Source organism: Salvelinus alpinus, chromosome 5 (genome assembly GCF_045679555.1).
Source record: "Salvelinus alpinus chromosome 5, SLU_Salpinus.1, whole genome shotgun sequence".
Lineage (NCBI taxonomy): Eukaryota > Metazoa > Chordata > Actinopteri > Salmoniformes > Salmonidae > Salvelinus > Salvelinus alpinus.
In genome coordinates this window covers 94539624-94557220 of record NC_092090.1, presented here as the reverse complement: position 1 = coordinate 94557220, position 17597 = coordinate 94539624, and the positions used below count along the sequence as shown (strand labels likewise).

Genomic DNA, 17597 nt, shown 5'->3' with positions numbered 1-17597 from the left:
ACTCGTCCTCTCACATTGCTTCTTCTATCCATTCTCAGACTTTCTCCTTCCCACCTTCAACAACCTGTTTGCTCTCTGAACTGGCTTATATTGGTTGTGTCGCATCATTTGAAACAGGTTAAATCAATTTTGAGTGGTTGTGTTCAATCAATGACATGTGTTCTCTATTTGTATTTGATTGTTGCCACTTGTGTTTACCAGTATGGATGACATGTGCGTTAGAGTGCAGAATGTGTTTTGAGAATGAGAATGTGTTTAGAGATTTGCTGAAAAGTCTAAGTGATCTGCAAATTGTGTTTTACCATGTGAAATGGTTTAAGGTATTGACAACAGACTGCATAATTAGCTAAATGAGTCCAGGCAACTGAGAACTTTGTTCAGCCAATGGGTTTTAGTGTTTTAGCATTTGAGAAAAATTGTAATAAATAAAAGCTGCCCTCTGCTGAAATTCCGTTAGTTAATACAAGAATGCACTCTACTGGCCAAAAAGCTAACAGCACCTGGTATTCACAGGCGGTCTCCAATCACAGCAGGCCCTACTAACCAGGCTCGACCCTGCTGCTTAGCCTCCAATATCGGGCATATTCAGCCTGGCATAACAAAGGGGAAACTCTTGGTACACTATATAAAGTGAACGTGTTACCCACCACTTTGTAACACAGTTAGACTCTGCTTACATTTCCAGGGCATATGCCTTTAAATTGGAATCTTTTGAAAATAGAAAGAGCATATGGAGGGTCGGCCAATGATGGATGTGTAGACCTAGTAGCAGAAGCCTATAAGTGCATCCTGAGACCTAGAAGTAGGTCTGCTGTTGCCCCGGATCCAGAAATGCCTTGGTTATTCTGGGTCAGTGGTAGACCTATTGATGATGCCTCTTGAGTGGGCCTATGCTGAGGGTTATGAGTTTGCGCCTCAGCCGTTGAAGAACTTCCACTTTATCACAGATGTAATAATGTTTGTGCACACTGTACTGTCAGGCCTCATGCGATGACCTTGTTTTCATAGGCCTATTATAACAAATATAAACAATTATGCAAACATTCTTCATGTAGGCCTAGCTAGTGTTCTTCAAGCCTGCCCTGATAAATTGGGATGCAGGCTTTTGTTGCAGCGTAAAATTAACACACCAGATTCAACAAAACAAAACAACTGATTCCCAACAAGAACACAAGGTCCTTCATTCCACCATCACCCATAACCAGGGATGGAAATGGAAACAGGGATATGGGAGTGAAAACTCCCTGGGAAATCATTCAAAGAATGAAATTGAGTGAAATCATTTTAACATTAAAAAAATGGGCTGAATTCTAAGATTGTACATTGGAGGATTCCCAGAGAGTTTTAAATCCCTGCCCATAACGTTAGCTTTTCTTGTCTCATTTATCTTGCGACCTATGATCTGAAATGACACATTCCAGGGTGTTTAGTAGATGACTGCCAGGGGCATGCTGTCAAACAGTGCCATAGTCATCTATAAACACTTACGTTCAGTTATTTAAAATAGATTGCGGGTTTGTTTCAGGTTTGTTTGTCTAGCGCCACACAGTGGTGATTCCTTCAAACTTGGCATTTCGTTTTGGCGCCGATGGAGGTCACTCCGACGGCGGCACTTCCGGTCGGCATTTTGTTCTAAGAGAGAAGTCTCACCGCAACAATCGTCATATTTTTTTCCCCCCACATACAAGCGAAATTGGCCACAGTTTTATCCATGTCGGTTTAGACCGACAGAAACTCCACCGAACGAATGTTTCCCAATATACTTCCGTTCAAACATTCACCCGCGTATGACGGAAGAAGAAAGAATCTGCCCAACCCAGATTATTGTTGACTGCTAGTTTAGCTGGACAGCTAACGTTAGCTGGCAAGTCAAGAACGGAGTTCTGTTGGAGGAGCAGCAAGAGAGAAGAAAGGGGGAGCTAGAGAGACACAGACCAGGACAATCTAGCGTAGCTAAAATCACAAGGTAAGTGTAGATGTAAACTATGAATAAATGTTTGATGTTCATAAGCCATTTCTCAAACAAAAGTCGCATTGTTTGTTCACGGAGTTCGCTAGCTAGCTAACTGACGTAGCGAGTTAACGTTAGCTAGCTTCTCTCCTCGTCATGTTTATCATTACAGCTTCCTAGCTTGCTACTACTGTACGTTTTGCTCGCTTAGTAGGTAGGCCTCGAGCCCGAGTACCAGGCAGTTAAATATCTTCCTAACGTTATACCCGAATTATAAAATCGCTTGTCTGGTAAAATAGTGATCTATGTCGAGATACTAGGCCAGCGCAACGGCCAAATGGTTAGCCAACTAGCTAGTTAGCTAGCAAGGACTTTACTGATTTTATGTTTAACTAGATACGTTAGCTAAAGTTAGCGTAGTTGATCAACGTAGCTAGTAACTAACTGCTAATCAAAATAGCAACGACTGTTTGCTAACTAGCTAGCTAACAAACGTTAATCCGACCTGCCACAAGTAAGGATAAATAGCTAACTAGTTAGCTAGGCTAACGTAATCTAATTCTATTATTTAATTGATTACAGTAACTAGCTAGACAGTTGGCTAACGATATATCAACAACATTGAGTTGGATAATATTGTGTGGGTTGGTTAGCGTTAGAACAGAACGTTAACTTAGCAAGCTAACGTAAAATATGTTAATAAATACTGAGGATTTTATTTAGCCACCTCATATGTTTTCAATACGTAACGTTAGCTAACGTTACTCCTTTATAAATTTCACCTTTGACATGTGGGCAATTAGCTAGCTACTATTAAATTAGTTTGGTGAACATCAGTTAACGCGGTACTGTTAGCTAGTTATCTATCGTTCATAAACATGACAAATTGCGCAAAAACATGTCCATTGATTTTGTTCTAGTTGAAATGCATAACAAAAAATCCCCTTAAGTTTTCAAGCACTATTGCGTTGATCACGTAATATTATTGATGATGACGATGACCCCCCCCCCCCCCCCTCCCCAAGTCATCACTGTGCATCTGTTCCTTTGTGCTCTGGCCTGTCAGTCTCCCAGCTGTCAGTAGTATGGCAGGCTACTGACCACTGTCACTGTATGTGTGTATAGGGAAGCTAGGGTCAAATTGTTTATTTTTTGTGTGTGATTTCAATATTACACTAACAAATATATTTGTTTCTGTCAAATCATCCATCAGTATCTTCTGAGGCTACACCAAACATTATTTTCTTAGAATAAATACTTAAAGTTTAGAGTTTGAAGACATTCTTTCTAAATCCAAAATCCCTGTAGAAAGTGTTGGACCAAATTAATAATATTTTGAATTAAACCTAGGAGCCCAGAGAGATTCCTACAGTTATAGTGGATGAATCATGACATTTATTGGTAGTTTGATTGTTCAGCACAATCCTGGACTCAAGTAGATCAAATGTTATTTGTCACATGTGCTGAATACAACCTTACCGTGAAATGCTTACTTACAAGCTCTTAACCAACAATGCAGTTTAAGAAATATAGTTAAGAAAATATTTACTAAATAAACTAAAGTAATTAAAAAAAAATAAAGTAACACAATAAAATTACATAACAACGAGGCTATATACAGGGGGTACCTTCAAGTCAGTGTGCGGTGATACAGTGTAGTCGAGGTAATTTGTACATGAAGGTATGGGTAAAGTGACTATGCATAAATAATAAATGGCCAGTAGCAGCAGTGTAAAATGCTTTTACTTCAGTTCCAGATCTACTTTTCGAAGTATGAAAAAGCTTAATAGATTTAGCATGGTCTGTTTGTAAGAGACAAATCAGTGACATATGTTGTGTTGCATTTGTTTTGGGCCATTGTTTTGGTCTGATGGGTTTCTCAGCTCTGGGCTGTGAATGCTTTGATGAGTGGGTGGCAGTATGACTCAACACCTGGGCTAACATTGGGCCATTCATTGAGCTGCTCTGTTGATAATGAGAAGGCAATGTGTTGTGATTAGAATGTAACCTCTGACTGCAGTTTATTAGAGAACATAGCCAAATGTCCCACCAACACCACACTTATATAAGTTTTTCCACTATTGGTTTTAACATGAACTGCAACATCATGCCAAGTAGGAGCTAGTTGACACTTTTACATTTAAATCATTATAATTTTTTAGCTGACTTTTTCAATACATTTTTTCAATAAAATTATGCAATTTTTCCCCCTCAGACTTGTGGACTTCTTCCTGAAATGTCCTTGGTTTCAATCCATACAGAACAGTGCCCTACAGAAAGGTATTTCAAATGGACTGCATTGATACGGTTTAGGAGTCACACGTATGGGCTATTTCTCGTATTGGGTTTAGGATTATGTTTTTCAGCCCCTCCTGTGTTTTGAAGTAGCCTACAGTGAATCCCTCATCTTTTTCTCTTCCAGAACAAAGGAGATGTGAGTACTGGTCTGGCGGCTGTGACGCTGAGCAACCTGTGTATCGCCACACTGCCCCGCCCCCACCTTCAGCATGAATGGGGATATGCCTCATGTTCCCATCACCACTCTCGCTGGGATTGCTAGCCTTACAGACTGTAAGTCCTCCTGCTCTATTTCACTTCCACACAGAATGTACCACTAGATTTGTCATTTACAGCTGTAACATCATGTGATGAACTGTCGCAATAAAACACATATGTTTCTGATGTACCGGCGTCCCTCTTCTTTCTCTGTTGCAGTGTTGAATCAGCTACCCCTGCCCTCTCCCCTCCCAGCCACCACCACCAAAAGCCTGCTCTACAATGGGAGGATCGCAGAGGAGGTCAACTGCCTGCTGGCCTGCCGGGACGAGAACCTGGTCTCCCAGCTGGCCCACGGTCTTAACCAGGTTTCCACAGAGCACATGTGAGTATTCGACCCCGAGTCATTAATTGTTCAACGATACAAATATTTTGCATCAATGGCCTTGTCTGTCTGTCTGTCTTTCTGTGAGCACACGTTTGACATGACCTGGTGCCTTTCCCCCACAGAGAGCTGAAGGACAACCTGGGCAGTGATGAGCCAGAGGGCGACGTGCCGGTGCTGCTGCAGACGGTGCTGTCCAGGAACCCCGGCATCTTCAGGGAGAAAAGTACACACACTTTGAAGGGCACTTTGTTTTGTAAACAAATGTTACTCTAAACAAACTGAAGACAGATATGGATTTGAGTTTTTTTAATTTTATTTATTTTATTTCACCTTTATTTAACCAGGTAGGCCAGTTGAGAAAGAAGGCAAAACCTTGCCCTCAATCTTAAAGTGAAAGGCTAATTTGGTGCTTTTTACTGTTAGGGGGAAGCTGTCATTTTAAGATCTTTATTTTCTTAGAAAAAGCAAATTGATTTGTTTAAATCCTTATGGACTCTGTCAATTGACTAATGGATTAAAGCTGCAATATGTCACTTTCTTTGGGCGACCTGACCAAATTCACAGAAATGTGAGTTATAGATCTGTCATTCTCGTTGAAAGCAAGTCTAAGAAGCAGTAGATCTGTTCTATGTGCGCTATTTCTATGCGTTGTGTTTTTAAATTTCAGTTTTACTTCATACTTTGTTTTGTACACCAGCTTCAAACAGCTGAAAATACAATATTTTTGTTTATGGCAAATACATTTGAGTGGTTTAGATGATATTGTTTCTCTACACTATACTTGATAGTTTGGTCACATTAACTGAAATTAGGTGAACTATTTTGAATTTTAGGAACCAGGAAAAGGCAGAGTGAATTTTGCATAGTGCAACCTTTTTGATTTACTATTCAAACTCACGCTTAGTAGCTGCTGGTTGTCGACACTGCATTTACCAATCTGTAAGAGGAACTGGGTGTAGAAATGTTCGTTTTAGTATATCTAATCAAGACCCTATCTTTACCACCAATTTGTGTTTTATACCCAAAACTGGACCATTGAACTATTAGTTCAAGTTACTTGGGTACTAATATTGTCTCAAATTAACTAGTCTTAACAATTTATTTGGGTTTATTTGTTGTCCTTTTTGTTTACAGATGTCATGCAGCAGCCGATGGTGCAACAGTACAAACCAATACAGAATTCCATGCATGGCAGCCCAGCCCAGTCAGCAAACTTTCAGCAGGCTTCAATGTCTCCTAATCCATCCAGGTGAGTGATGTCTCTATACATGGTTTCCCCCCACCATGCCACAGACCTCTGATATATCCTAGCAAATTACATTCAATAGAATCTGATGTTTGACATGTTTTAGGTTGTCTTCACATAGCTAGTGAATTTCACATAGCTAGTGAAAAAACACTGGCACACCATCTGATCCTGGTCTCCTGATCTTCTGTCTCCCATGGCAGCCGGGGATTTGTCTCCCCACAGTCGAGCTCAGGGAGTCGGTTCATCCCCCAGCAGAACAGCCCTGTGCCCAGCCCGTACACTCCCCAGAGCCCAGCTGGGTTCATGCAGTACCCTCACCCGCCCAGCTACAATCAGCACCAACAGATACAACAAGGTAAGCCTCGTTTGTGTTGGTGGGTGATAATACACTGTTGTTCAGACATTTGATTGTGTACTGTTAGTAACTGTGACTGTAAGCCACAATAAATGCACACGATAATTGATATACGAGCAAAGACTCAAAAAGCGTTAATTTGAACGTAATTCCATCATAGCGACACGATTGAGTGATTTGAACTGTCACTTGTGTACTGTCTGTAGCCAGCCCCATGGTCCCTGGGGGCATGAGGAACATCCATGAGAACAAGGGACCGATGACCAACGCTGCCCACCACCACCCAGACAGACAGGAGGACTACATGAGTATAGTCCACAGACTGGGGAACGAGGTACCGCCCGCACTTCCAAACCATGACTTAGATCCAGTATCAATAGTAATGGGGTCATTATGTTACCCTGTATTTCTGACTAAATGCTAGAGGGAACTTTCATAGCCCACAAAACAAAAACAAAAAACGTTCATACAGATTTTCTCACGAAGCCATGCCCTGTCACTCACTCTGCCGTCTCCATCTGTAGGAGAGTGACCCCTCCATGAGAAACGCCTCGTTCCCTCTGAGGTCGCCTCAGCCTGGGTGCTCACCCGTGGGAAACGAAGGAACACCCAAAGGTACACAAGGACAGACTCCAGCTCCTTCCTTGGCAGCCCAACTCCCTTTTCATGCTATTTACCACACCTCCAGATTCTCGGTTGCAATGACTGATGCCTTTTCTGTTTCTTATAATTGTGGTGACCTTCATTTCAAACTTAATTACATAAATGTGAGCATCACTTTTATCTGTCTTTTCAGCTGGCTCTAGGCCGCCACTCATCCTTCAGTCTCCTCCACCGTACATGTCTCCCCGGGAAGGCCCTCCGGACTTGCTACTGGAGTCTCCCGACCAGAGGAAGAAACAGCAGAAGAAGAAGCTGTTGGGCAAAGAGGACAAGGATGCATACGACATCGTCACCTCGCCCTCCAAGGACACCACCAAGCTGACGCTGTCACTGTCACGGGTCAAGTCGGAGGAGGTGGAGGACCACTCTGGTGAGCTGCTGCCAGTCATGATGGATCAGAACTCTGACCTAGAGGGCGAGCTTGGGTACCAGCAGGTCCCTGTGCTGCAGAACGTGGGGGTTATTAAAGGGCAGGAGGGCCCTCTCTCATCGCCTTTTGATGAGGCGGAGCTGGACGCCCTGGCGGAGATTGAGAGGATAGAGCGTGAGTCAGCCAGTGAGAGGGAGCGCTGCTCCAAAGAGGTGCAGGATAAAGGTGTGTATACTACCAGTAACCCCCCCCACCCCATAAGGTAATCACCCCCCTGTATTTAGGCCCTGTTTGGCTGGTGCTCAGTCTATAAAGTAATGAACATCTGCATTTCTTTACTTCTATAGAGTAATTGTACATCTTATAGCTTTCAGAGAGCTCTAAAAGGAGCTCTCGCACCTTAAAATGCATGGGAGTGTATTTGTCAGTTTGAGTGTTTTCAAATGCATTCCAACATCTACTTGTCTTTTCAAAGAAAAGGATTTGTTCTTGTTGACTTCGTCTCGTAGATTTGCTTCAGTGCTATTCATCTGATTTCATGCTCATTTCTCCATTTATTTCTGACTGTTGTACTTCTGGGGCTTTTGTAGTTTAATGGAGTTGTGTGCCTGTGATTGTTCCTTTCCAGACAAGCCCCTGAAGAAGCGAAAGCAAGACTCGTTTCCACTGGAGCCTGGAGCAGGGGGCACCGCAGGCACCACCGGTGCGCCAGGCAGCGGAGGCGGGGGAAATGCAGGCAAACTGATCCCCCAGGAGGCTACAGCGGCAGGAAACGGAGCTAGCAGACCAGCCCTCATGGTCAGCATCGACCTTCAACAGGCGGGCCGGGCCGACGGCCAGCTTGACCCTTGCATGGCTGCGCCCATCCCAGCCCTGGAGGCGCAACGCTGGCCCGAGGAGCCTGCCGAGGGCCCTGCAGCCGAGGGATCCGACACGGCCGGGGTGCTCCGGCTCAAAGCCGACGATCGACCCGAGGTCATCAAGAACAGCATGGACAAACACGACAACCACCGTGAGCCTTCCAGGCACCGGCATGACGGAAAGCAAGACCGGCGCCCTGACACACCTAAGTCATCGAGCAGAGAGCACGGGCGGGACAGAGACCGGGAGAGGCGGCACAGGAATGAAGACAGGCGCTCGCCAGAGGAGCGCTACCGGCCGGACAGCCCCAGGGTCAAACAGGAGGGCCGTGGAGGTGGCTTTGACCCCAGTGGGCGGCCTCGCAGCGACAGACCCGGCTTCAGGTCCCCCAGCGGAGGAGAGACGGCCAGAAACCGCCCAGATGGACACAAACAACTACAGCCCGAGAGCAAGTCAGGAGAGTTCCCTGCTTACCTGCTGGGGGGGCAAGGGTCTGGGGGTCTGAAGAACTTTGTGATCCCCAAGATGAAGCGGGACGGCGGAGCTGTGGACGTGGCAGAAGGCTGGGGCCAGCCCCGGGTCAAGCTGGAGCGGCTGGGGGTTCGGGGGCTAGTGGACCACATAAGTAAGAGGCCCAAGCCTGTCGTGGTGCTGCAGAAGCTCTCTTTTGATGAGGTGCAGAGGATCATCAGGGTTAAGGATCGTCACGGCTCCAAGTCTGGCAAGAACAGGCTCCTCTCAGGAAAGTCAGGCAAAGGTAAGATGGCTGCGGTTGGGCGCTCATTCTCTCAATGTGATCACCATGTTTAAATATTTGGTGAATAATAATCTGTAGTCAACTCATCTACTGTATAAAGGAATTCGGACTTTGTTTTGAGGTTATTCAATGAATTACTCGCATGTCGACGGGCTATAGCTTGTCCCCTGCCAGCCTCTTCTTCAATAAGACCCTATGACACCGTCTTCCTGTAGGTGGACTAGACCAGTCTGTGCTGGAAGAGCTTCCTCCTGAACTGTTGGCGGAGATGGAGTCCACCATGCCGCTGTGCGAGAGGGTGAAGATGAACAAGCGTAAGCGGAGTACGGTCAAAGAGAAGCCCAAGTACACAGAGGTCGACTCAGATGACGATTCCAACGGGGAATGTGAGTAAACTATAGACAATATGCAGTCCAGTCTGTCAGGGTTCTCAGTCAACAACACCATGTATAGAATAGTCCGTAGTGACTCCGTGCTGAGTTGAGTGTGTGTGTGTCTTTCCACAGCTGCCAGGAAGCGCCAGAGGAAGAACCGGGGGGACAAGGCCTGGGAGTATGAGCCGGAGCGGGAGAGGAGGGGCTCTGGGGAGCATAGGCGGAGTAAGGGCTTCCAAGAGGGACGTAGAGGCTCAGGCAGTTGCTACCGTGACTCTTCTGATGAGGAGTCGCCCCCACCCAGCATGAGTGACAGTGAGTTTCCCTCCCTCTAACCTGCATTGACTGACTTATGACTGCCAGTTTAGCTATTTGTAATTCTTAAATAGACTGTCCCATACGCTTGTGGAATACAGTAGGAGCTGTATTCTCCCATCATGCACTGCGAAGTTGCTTATGATGACACGCTGCGAAAGGAGTGAGCTGGGGCAGAGAGGAATAGGCAAAGCTTTGTCTATCTAGCTAGCTGGATTCACTATAGCTAGGTAGCTAATACAATCCCCAGCTACCTGCTTCGGATGGCAAACTAGCTAGCGACGATGCTATCACCAGCCAAGCACTTTTAGATAGTTAGCAAGTTTTACTGCATTACACACAGCCAGTAGATGGCATAATATTTTGTTAGAAGTAGCTATCTGCAAGGGTGGAAAAAGTACCCAATTGTCATACTTGAGTAAAAGGAAAGATACGTGAGTAGAAAATAACTTCAGTGAAAGTTGCCCAGTAAAATACTAAAGTAAATGTCTAAAAGTATTTGGTTTTAAATATACTTAAGTATCAAAAGTAAAAGTATAAATCATTTCATATTCCTTATATTAAGCAAACCAGACGGCACGATTTGCTTGTTTAAAAAAAAATGTATTTACAGATAGCCAGTGGCACACTCCAAAACTCAGACACCATCTACAAACGAAGCACTTGTGTTTTAGTGAGTCCGCCAGATCAGAGGCAGTAGGGATGACCAGGGACTTTCTCTGTGTATGAATTGGGCCATTTTCCTGTTCTGTTAAGCATTCGAAATGTAACAAGTACTTTTGGGTGTCAGGGAAAATGTACGGAGTTAAAAGTACATATTTTTATTTTGGAATGTAGTGGTGTCAAAAATATAAATTGCCACGTACAAATACCCTAAACTACTTAACTTTAAAAAATAAAATAAAAATATATTTTTAGATGTTTTGTTTTTTTACCCCTTTTTCTCCCCAATTTCATGGTATCCAATTGGTAGTTAGTCCTGTCCCATCGCTGCAACTCCCGTACGGAGATGCTGTGCCTGAGACCACTGCGCCACTCAGGAGACTTAAGTAGTACTTTAAAGTATTTTTACTTAAGTACTTTACACCACTGGCTATCACGGCATTCTCGTCTTGTCGAAATTGTATCTGTTTTATCACACTTGATACTCGTAATCGGATTTACTTGTGATCGGAAAACCCGGAAGTGTGCTTTAAATGTCGGTAAAGCCAATATCTCAAGTGCACATTATGGCTCTATCACTCAGAGTGCATCGTTATGTTCCTTCATTACTGCTCGATCACTCAGAGTGCATCTCGGAGCACATCGTTATGTTCCTTCACTCATTCACACATTGTTCAAAGGTAAACGACCCTGAAAGATGACAATGCGTACGATTTATTTAATTAGTCCTATTCCATTATCAGTGATTTAATAAAGACTAAAGGCTAATAAATAGGCTAATGCATGGCTGGCTATTACAGACTGCATTTATTCTAGACAGATTTAGATAGGTGGGCTAATTCTCTTGCCCCATATATATATTTTTTACTTTCGAGAGGAGCCTAACTTTTCTCTCCTGACATTTATGCCACAACATTTGTACAATCCAAATAAACAATCTACATTAGTCATTTTATTTTCTAATGATCTGTCGCTCGGTAAACGTGCCTGGTTGAGAATAAATAATAATAGCAAACAAGCATGGGCTTGGATCACAACATAACAGACGTCGTCAGCAATGGAATAATTTTACGGACAGACAAAGTAGCCTAGGGCCTACTAAACAACACCAAGTAGACCAAAACAACCATATGGCCTCAGTTATTTCCTGTCGACTTTGCTATGTTGAACAACAATAACAAGCCACGGATTCTGATTCATACACGATGTTTGGAGAAGGGGTGACTTGTGCCATGAGACGGGTGACTGTGCGTGTGATCAGCGGGAGAGCGGCTTGTTCTAATCCAATCGTTGCAGCAGGCTCAACCGATGCCCCCGCCTGTTTCATTACAGACGGAAGAACTAGCCAATAGCTGTTTGGAGCACACAGAATTTCACATTGAGTGAAAGAGATGTGCGCTGGCAGCTGAAAATGTATTTTTCCCGGTGACAAATAATTTAAAAAAATACATGTCATAATCGTATTTGGAAAATGTTCCTTATGATACTCGTTTTGTCTGAGTACTTGGCACACCCCTACTATCTATGTACCTCCTTGTTCTCCAGACAGGCAGCTGTTTAGCACAGTGCTTGGCTTGTGCTAATTTGCCACATAGTCGCTAGCAAGCCACATAGTCCAACCGTAGGTAGCTATCTACTGCCTATAGCCCGCCTGCAATTTCATTGAAACGTGAAATATAGCTAGCTGTCCTTCTAGCGTCGAACTGATTACACATGAACTACATTTTAATAGCTTATAGACATTTCATGCTTACATTAGGTTGATCAAGGGACAACGTGCTTACTGTAAGCTACATAGCTAGCTACTGTAGCTAGCTAGATTTATGCCTAAGCTTAAACTTGTAGGTGTGTGCTTCAGTGAACATCATTCAAAAAAAATCGAAAGACATGACTCGGAAAAAGATTGTTCAACATTTGGACGCTGACAGTAACGTTACCTAGCTATCAGCAAGCTGCAGTCTAGGCACCCGTGGCCCTGTCCAGAGAGAGAGCATTGCATTGTGGGTTTGTGATTTTACTTGAGCTCCACAGCGAATTTCACACATTGCTTCCTATCTTATTATAATGACGAAATGCAACCTTTGTTCACAAATATTGTTTGCACATATTTGCATTATTTAACATTGTTAATCATAGGAATTGGTTGTTTTTGCATGTTTCTGTTGTGGTCAGAGCATTAACATGGTTAAGGGACTTTTGATTAATGTAATATTGTTTGAAATGAAATGATGCTCTTTCTATCTCTTTCAGTTGCCAGGCAGATGAAGAAAAAAGAGATTCAGAAAAAGAGGAAAGCCTATGAGCCCAAGCTCACTCACCAGGGTAGCTGTTCATTGGTTTACCATTTTGATTGCAAACTATCATGTTGCTATACAACGATGAATTATGATGACCGATGACGTTGACTTTCTGCCTTTTAGAACTGATGGACTCGTCCACATTCAAAAGATTCTCCTCCAGTGTTGACAACATCCTAGAGAATCTGGAAGATGTGGACTTCACGCAGATGGGTAAGTTAGATCTCTCTACGGTTTCTCTGTTGTTAATCTAACTTAATGTCCTCTAGCCAGTTCCCTCAGTGTAGAGCCCTATATATTTGAAACCCTCCTCTCTCTGATCCTTAATTAATAGACGACGATGAGATCCCTCAGGAGCTGCTGCTGGGTAAACAGCAGTTGAACGAGCTGGGCAGCGAGTCGGCCAAGATCAAGGCCATGGGCATCACCTGCAGGGTAGGCTTTTTCCACTTGTTCTTGATGTCATGGCCCTGTTCGAGTACCTTTCAAATGTATCTCACTTTCTTGGATCTCTTCCTTGAAATCGATTGATTCACAGATGCCGTCGGATAAGCTGGTGAAGGTACTGAATATCCTGGAGAAAAATATCCAGGATGGGGCCAGGCTCTCGACACTCATGAGCCACGTGAGTGTCTTCTTCCCACACTAATACATTACAACTTTGGGGATCACTTGTTCTCCACTACCGATAAGCCTATACTCCGTAAGCATTTTGTTTGATCGGCTGAACTCTGCTCCTGTCTCCCACCCCTTCTTTGATGACACACACACACGCAGGACAACGACGAAGATGAGGAGAAGCTGTGGCGAGACCTCATTATGGAGCGCGTGACCAAATCGGCCGACGCCTGTCTGACGGCCCTCAACATCATGACGTCCGCCCACATGCCCAAGGCGGTATACATGGAGGACGTGATCGAGAGGGTTCTCCAGTACACCAAGTTCCACCTGCAGAACACCCTCTACCCCCAGTACGACCCTGTCTACAGGGTGGACCCTCACGGAGGTCAGCTAGCTTTATAACCCCTTATAACCACACACACACACGCGTGCTTTCGTCTGAAACGCCCTCACCAATTTCCTCAGCCATTATGCCTGTCTTGTGACAACTACGTAGTCGTAGAGAATGTGTTCTGCTGTTTACAATCAGACTGTGGGTCACATTGAATGGAATTGTTTTCCATTTGATTTTCGAACACCAGAAGATGAACACATGAAAATAAGAATGAAAAAAAGTGTATTTCCAAAGTGGTCTATTTTTGAGATGCAATTTGTTCAAGACGGCAGCGCATCACTCTCTCGTCCCCTGCAACAGGTGGCCTGCTGAGCTCCAAAGCCAAGCGGGCCAAGTGCTCCACCCACAAGCAGCGGGTCATTGTCATGCTGTACAACAAGGTGTGTGACATGGTCAGCAACATCTCTGAGCTGCTGGAGATTCAGCTGCTCACCGACACCACCATCCTCCAGGTAGCCAGTTCTCCCTCTTTCCTCAAACCTGCCTCTGATGTTTGGATCATTGCATTAATCAGTAACCCACATTAAGACAGGACCTCGGCAATAATCGTCTATTCTTTTTATTTCTCTCTCTCTCTCCCTGCTGTCTTCTCTCTCTCTCTCCCTGCTGTCTTCTCTCTCTCTCTCCCTGCTGTCTTCTCTCTCTCTCTCCCTGCTGTCTTCTCTCTGTCTGTCTGTCTGTCTGTCTGTCTGTCTGTCTGTCTGTCTGTCTGTCTGTCTGTCTGTCTGTCTGTCTGTGTGTGATAGATCTCCTCAATGGGCATCACCCCTTTCTTTGTGGAGAGTGTCAGTGAGCTGCAGCTGTGTGCCATCAAGCTGGTGACAGCGGTAAGTGTTCCCTTCCAAGGCTCCAGAGTGAGAATTTTATATTTGTTTTATAGGTCGCATCGGTGTGAGCTGTAAATTCTAGCAGGTCATTTCACTCCAAATGTAATTTTGTAGGTGGCTAAAAGCATGATTTATTCAAACAAAGTGTTAGATCAGGGTTTCCCAAACTCTGTCCTCAGGACTCAAAGGGGTGCACATTTAGTTTTTGGGCCCTAGCACTACACAGCTGATTCAAATGAACTAATCATCAAGCTTTGATCATTTGAATCAGCTGTGTAGTGTTAGGGCAAAAAAACTAAACGTGCACCTCTTGGAATCCAGAGGACCGAGTTTGGGAAACGCTGTGTTAGATTGACCTTAACCTTGTGTCCGTGGCTAGGTGTTCTCCCGCTATGAGAAGCACAGGCAGCTGATTTTGGAAGAGATCTTCACATCTCTGGCCCGACTGCCCACCAGCAAACGCAGTCTCCGCAACTTCAGGTAAAATAGAACCATAACCAAGACCCATATAACATAGGAAGGAGAGGTGCTACAAAATCATGTCATATAAACATTTTCCCCACTGTGTCAAAACTCACCGTTGCAGTTAAATGGAATTTGTCTTGAAAGACTTGGGGTGTATTCACTAGGAAACAAACGGGACAAAACGGGGCGGGGCATACCTGAACACTTAAGAAACGCACATTTTTTTCCGTTGCAAAGCGTTTTGCTACGGTGTGCACAAACGAATACACCCCCTGGTTAAATAAAGGGAGTAAATCAACTAATAACTCTGAAATGCTGTTGGTTGTTTGGGCAGGCTGAACAGCAGCGACAGGGACGGCGAGCCCATGTACATCCAAATGGTTACAGCCCTGGTGCTACAGCTCATTCAGTGCGTGGTACACCTCCCAAACGACCGCGACGCCATGGAGGACGAGTACAACAGCAAGGTACGCAGAGAAATGGTGTAATCATGACCACTGTAAACTCGGGATAAAACAAGCTCACATAGTGATCTTTAGGTCAGAGAAGTTGAAGCTCTAGGATGATGCCTGAGTTTCCGACTTGGATTTCCGAGTTGTATGATTTTTAAATTTATTTTTCCGGGGTTGTCTTGAATGCACCAAAACACACAGCCTCCCCTAAATGTAACACCATAGAGTTAGAAAGAGGTCCCAATTCAATGGCGCCACCAATGTCCAACTGGGCTTTGTGGAAGGTGTACAGTCGTGGCCAAAAGTTTTGAGAAAGACACAAATATACATTTTCACAAAGTCTGCTGCCTCAGTTTGTATGGTGGCAATTTGCATATACTCCAGAATGTTATGAAGAGTGATCAGATAAATTGCAATTAATTGCAAAATCCCTCTTTGCCATGCAAATGAACTGAATCCCAAAAAACATTTCCACTGCATTTCAGCCCTGCCACAAAAGGACCAGCTGACATCATGTCATTGATTCTCTCATTAACACTGGTGTGAGTGTTGACGAGGACAAGGCTGGAGATCACTCTGTCATGATAATTGAGTTCGAATAAAAGACTGGAAGCTTCAAAAGGAGGGTGGTGCTTGGAATCATTGTTCTTCCTCTGTCAATCATGGTTACCTGCAAGGAAACACGTGCCGTCATCATTGTTTTGCACAAAAAGGGCTTCACAAGGATATTGCTACCAGTAAGATTGCACCTAAATCAACCATTTATCGGATCATCAAGAACTTCAAGGAGACCCGTTCAATTGTTCTGAAGAAGGCTTCAGGGCGCCCAAGAAAGTCCAGGACCGTCTCCTAAAGTTGATTCAGCTGCGGGATCGGGGCACCACCAGTACAGAGCTTGCTCAGGAATGGCAGCAGGCAGGTGTGAGTGAATCTGCACGCACAGTGATGCGAAGACTTTTGGAGGATGGCCTGGTGTCAAGAATGGCAGCAAAGAAGCCACTTCTCTCCAGGATAAACATCAGGGACAGACTGATATTCTGTAAAAGGTACAGGGATTGGACTGCTGAGGACTGGGTTAAAGTCATTTTCTCTGATGAATCCCCTTTCCGATTGTTTGGGGCATCTGGAAAAAAGATTGTCCGGAGAAGACAAGGTGAGCGCTACCATCAGTCCTGTGTCATGCCAACAGTAAAGCATCCTGAGCCCATTCATGTGTGGGGTTGCTTCTCAGTCAAGGGAGTGGGCTCACTCACAATTTTGCCTAAGAACACAGTCATGAATAAAGAATGGTACCAACACATCCTCCGAGAGCAACTTCTCCCAACCATCCAGGAACAGTTTGGTGACGAACAATGCCTTTTCCAGCATGATGGAGCACCTTGCCATAAGGCAAAGTGATAACTAAGTGGCTCAGGGAACAAAACATTGATATTTTGGGTCCATGGCCAGGAAACTCCCCAGACCTTAATCCCATTGAGAACTTGTGGTCAATCCTCAAGAGGCGGGTGGACAAACAAAAACCCATTCTGACAAACTCCAAGCATTGATTATGCAAGAACGGGCTGCCATCAGTCAGGATGTGGCCCAGAAGTTAATTGACAGCATGCCAGGGTGGATTGCAGGGGTCTTGAAAAAGAAGAGTCAACACTGCAAATATTGACTCTTTGCATCAACTTCATGTAATTGTCAATAAAAGCCTTTGACACTTATGAAATGCTTGTATTTATACTTCAGTATTCCATAGTAACATCTGACAAAAATATCTAAAGACACTGAAGCAGCAAACTTTGTGGAAATTAGTATTTGTGTCATTTTCAAAACTTTTTGCCACGACTGTACCCTCTCCAACTCTATGGTCACAGATATATTTTTGAAACTAAGAATCTCAAAACTGACTTTCCTAGTGAAGAGTATCCTTATTTTAACAATCTTCCATAAATGTTTGATTTGTTCTAGGTAGATCAGGACTTGCTGATCACCAACAACTACGAGACGGCCATGAGGACAGCCCAGAACTTCCTCTCGGTGTTCCTCAAAAAGTAAGATTGTCTTTCATCTCCAGACAGTTTGCCCTCTCTTTGTTGGTATCTCCTCATGAC

The 17597-nt window shown here is 44.3% G+C and overlaps 1 protein-coding gene across 2 annotated transcripts in view; it reads left to right on the top strand.

The window, feature by feature from the left end:
• Positions 1 to 1595: 1595 nt before the first annotated feature.
• The window catches only part of nipbla (NIPBL cohesin loading factor a), a 49108-nt gene continuing 33106 nt past the window's right edge, over positions 1596 to 17597 (top strand). Inside the window, exons 1-23 of one of the 2 annotated variants that reach the window (XM_071404247.1) lie at positions 1596 to 1966; positions 4167 to 4231; positions 4374 to 4522; positions 4667 to 4832; positions 4958 to 5058; positions 5970 to 6084; positions 6285 to 6439; positions 6646 to 6773; positions 6964 to 7054; positions 7236 to 7697; positions 8101 to 9090; positions 9306 to 9476; positions 9597 to 9779; positions 12693 to 12764; positions 12863 to 12952; positions 13074 to 13174; positions 13278 to 13364; positions 13517 to 13745; positions 14055 to 14206; positions 14501 to 14581; positions 14961 to 15061; positions 15381 to 15513; positions 17455 to 17537. In XM_071404247.1, the coding sequence (XP_071260348.1) occupies positions 4459 to 4522; positions 4667 to 4832; positions 4958 to 5058; positions 5970 to 6084; positions 6285 to 6439; positions 6646 to 6773; positions 6964 to 7054; positions 7236 to 7697; positions 8101 to 9090; positions 9306 to 9476; positions 9597 to 9779; positions 12693 to 12764; positions 12863 to 12952; positions 13074 to 13174; positions 13278 to 13364; positions 13517 to 13745; positions 14055 to 14206; positions 14501 to 14581; positions 14961 to 15061; positions 15381 to 15513; positions 17455 to 17537 (3755 nt within the window). In that variant the 5' untranslated portion in view covers positions 1596 to 1966; positions 4167 to 4231; positions 4374 to 4458. The remainder of the gene's footprint in view (positions 1967 to 4166; positions 4232 to 4373; positions 4523 to 4666; positions 4833 to 4957; positions 5059 to 5969; positions 6085 to 6284; positions 6440 to 6645; positions 6774 to 6963; positions 7055 to 7235; positions 7698 to 8100; positions 9091 to 9305; positions 9477 to 9596; positions 9780 to 12692; positions 12765 to 12862; positions 12953 to 13073; positions 13175 to 13277; positions 13365 to 13516; positions 13746 to 14054; positions 14207 to 14500; positions 14582 to 14960; positions 15062 to 15380; positions 15514 to 17454; positions 17538 to 17597) is intronic. The other variant, XM_071404248.1, reaches the window with a different exon arrangement.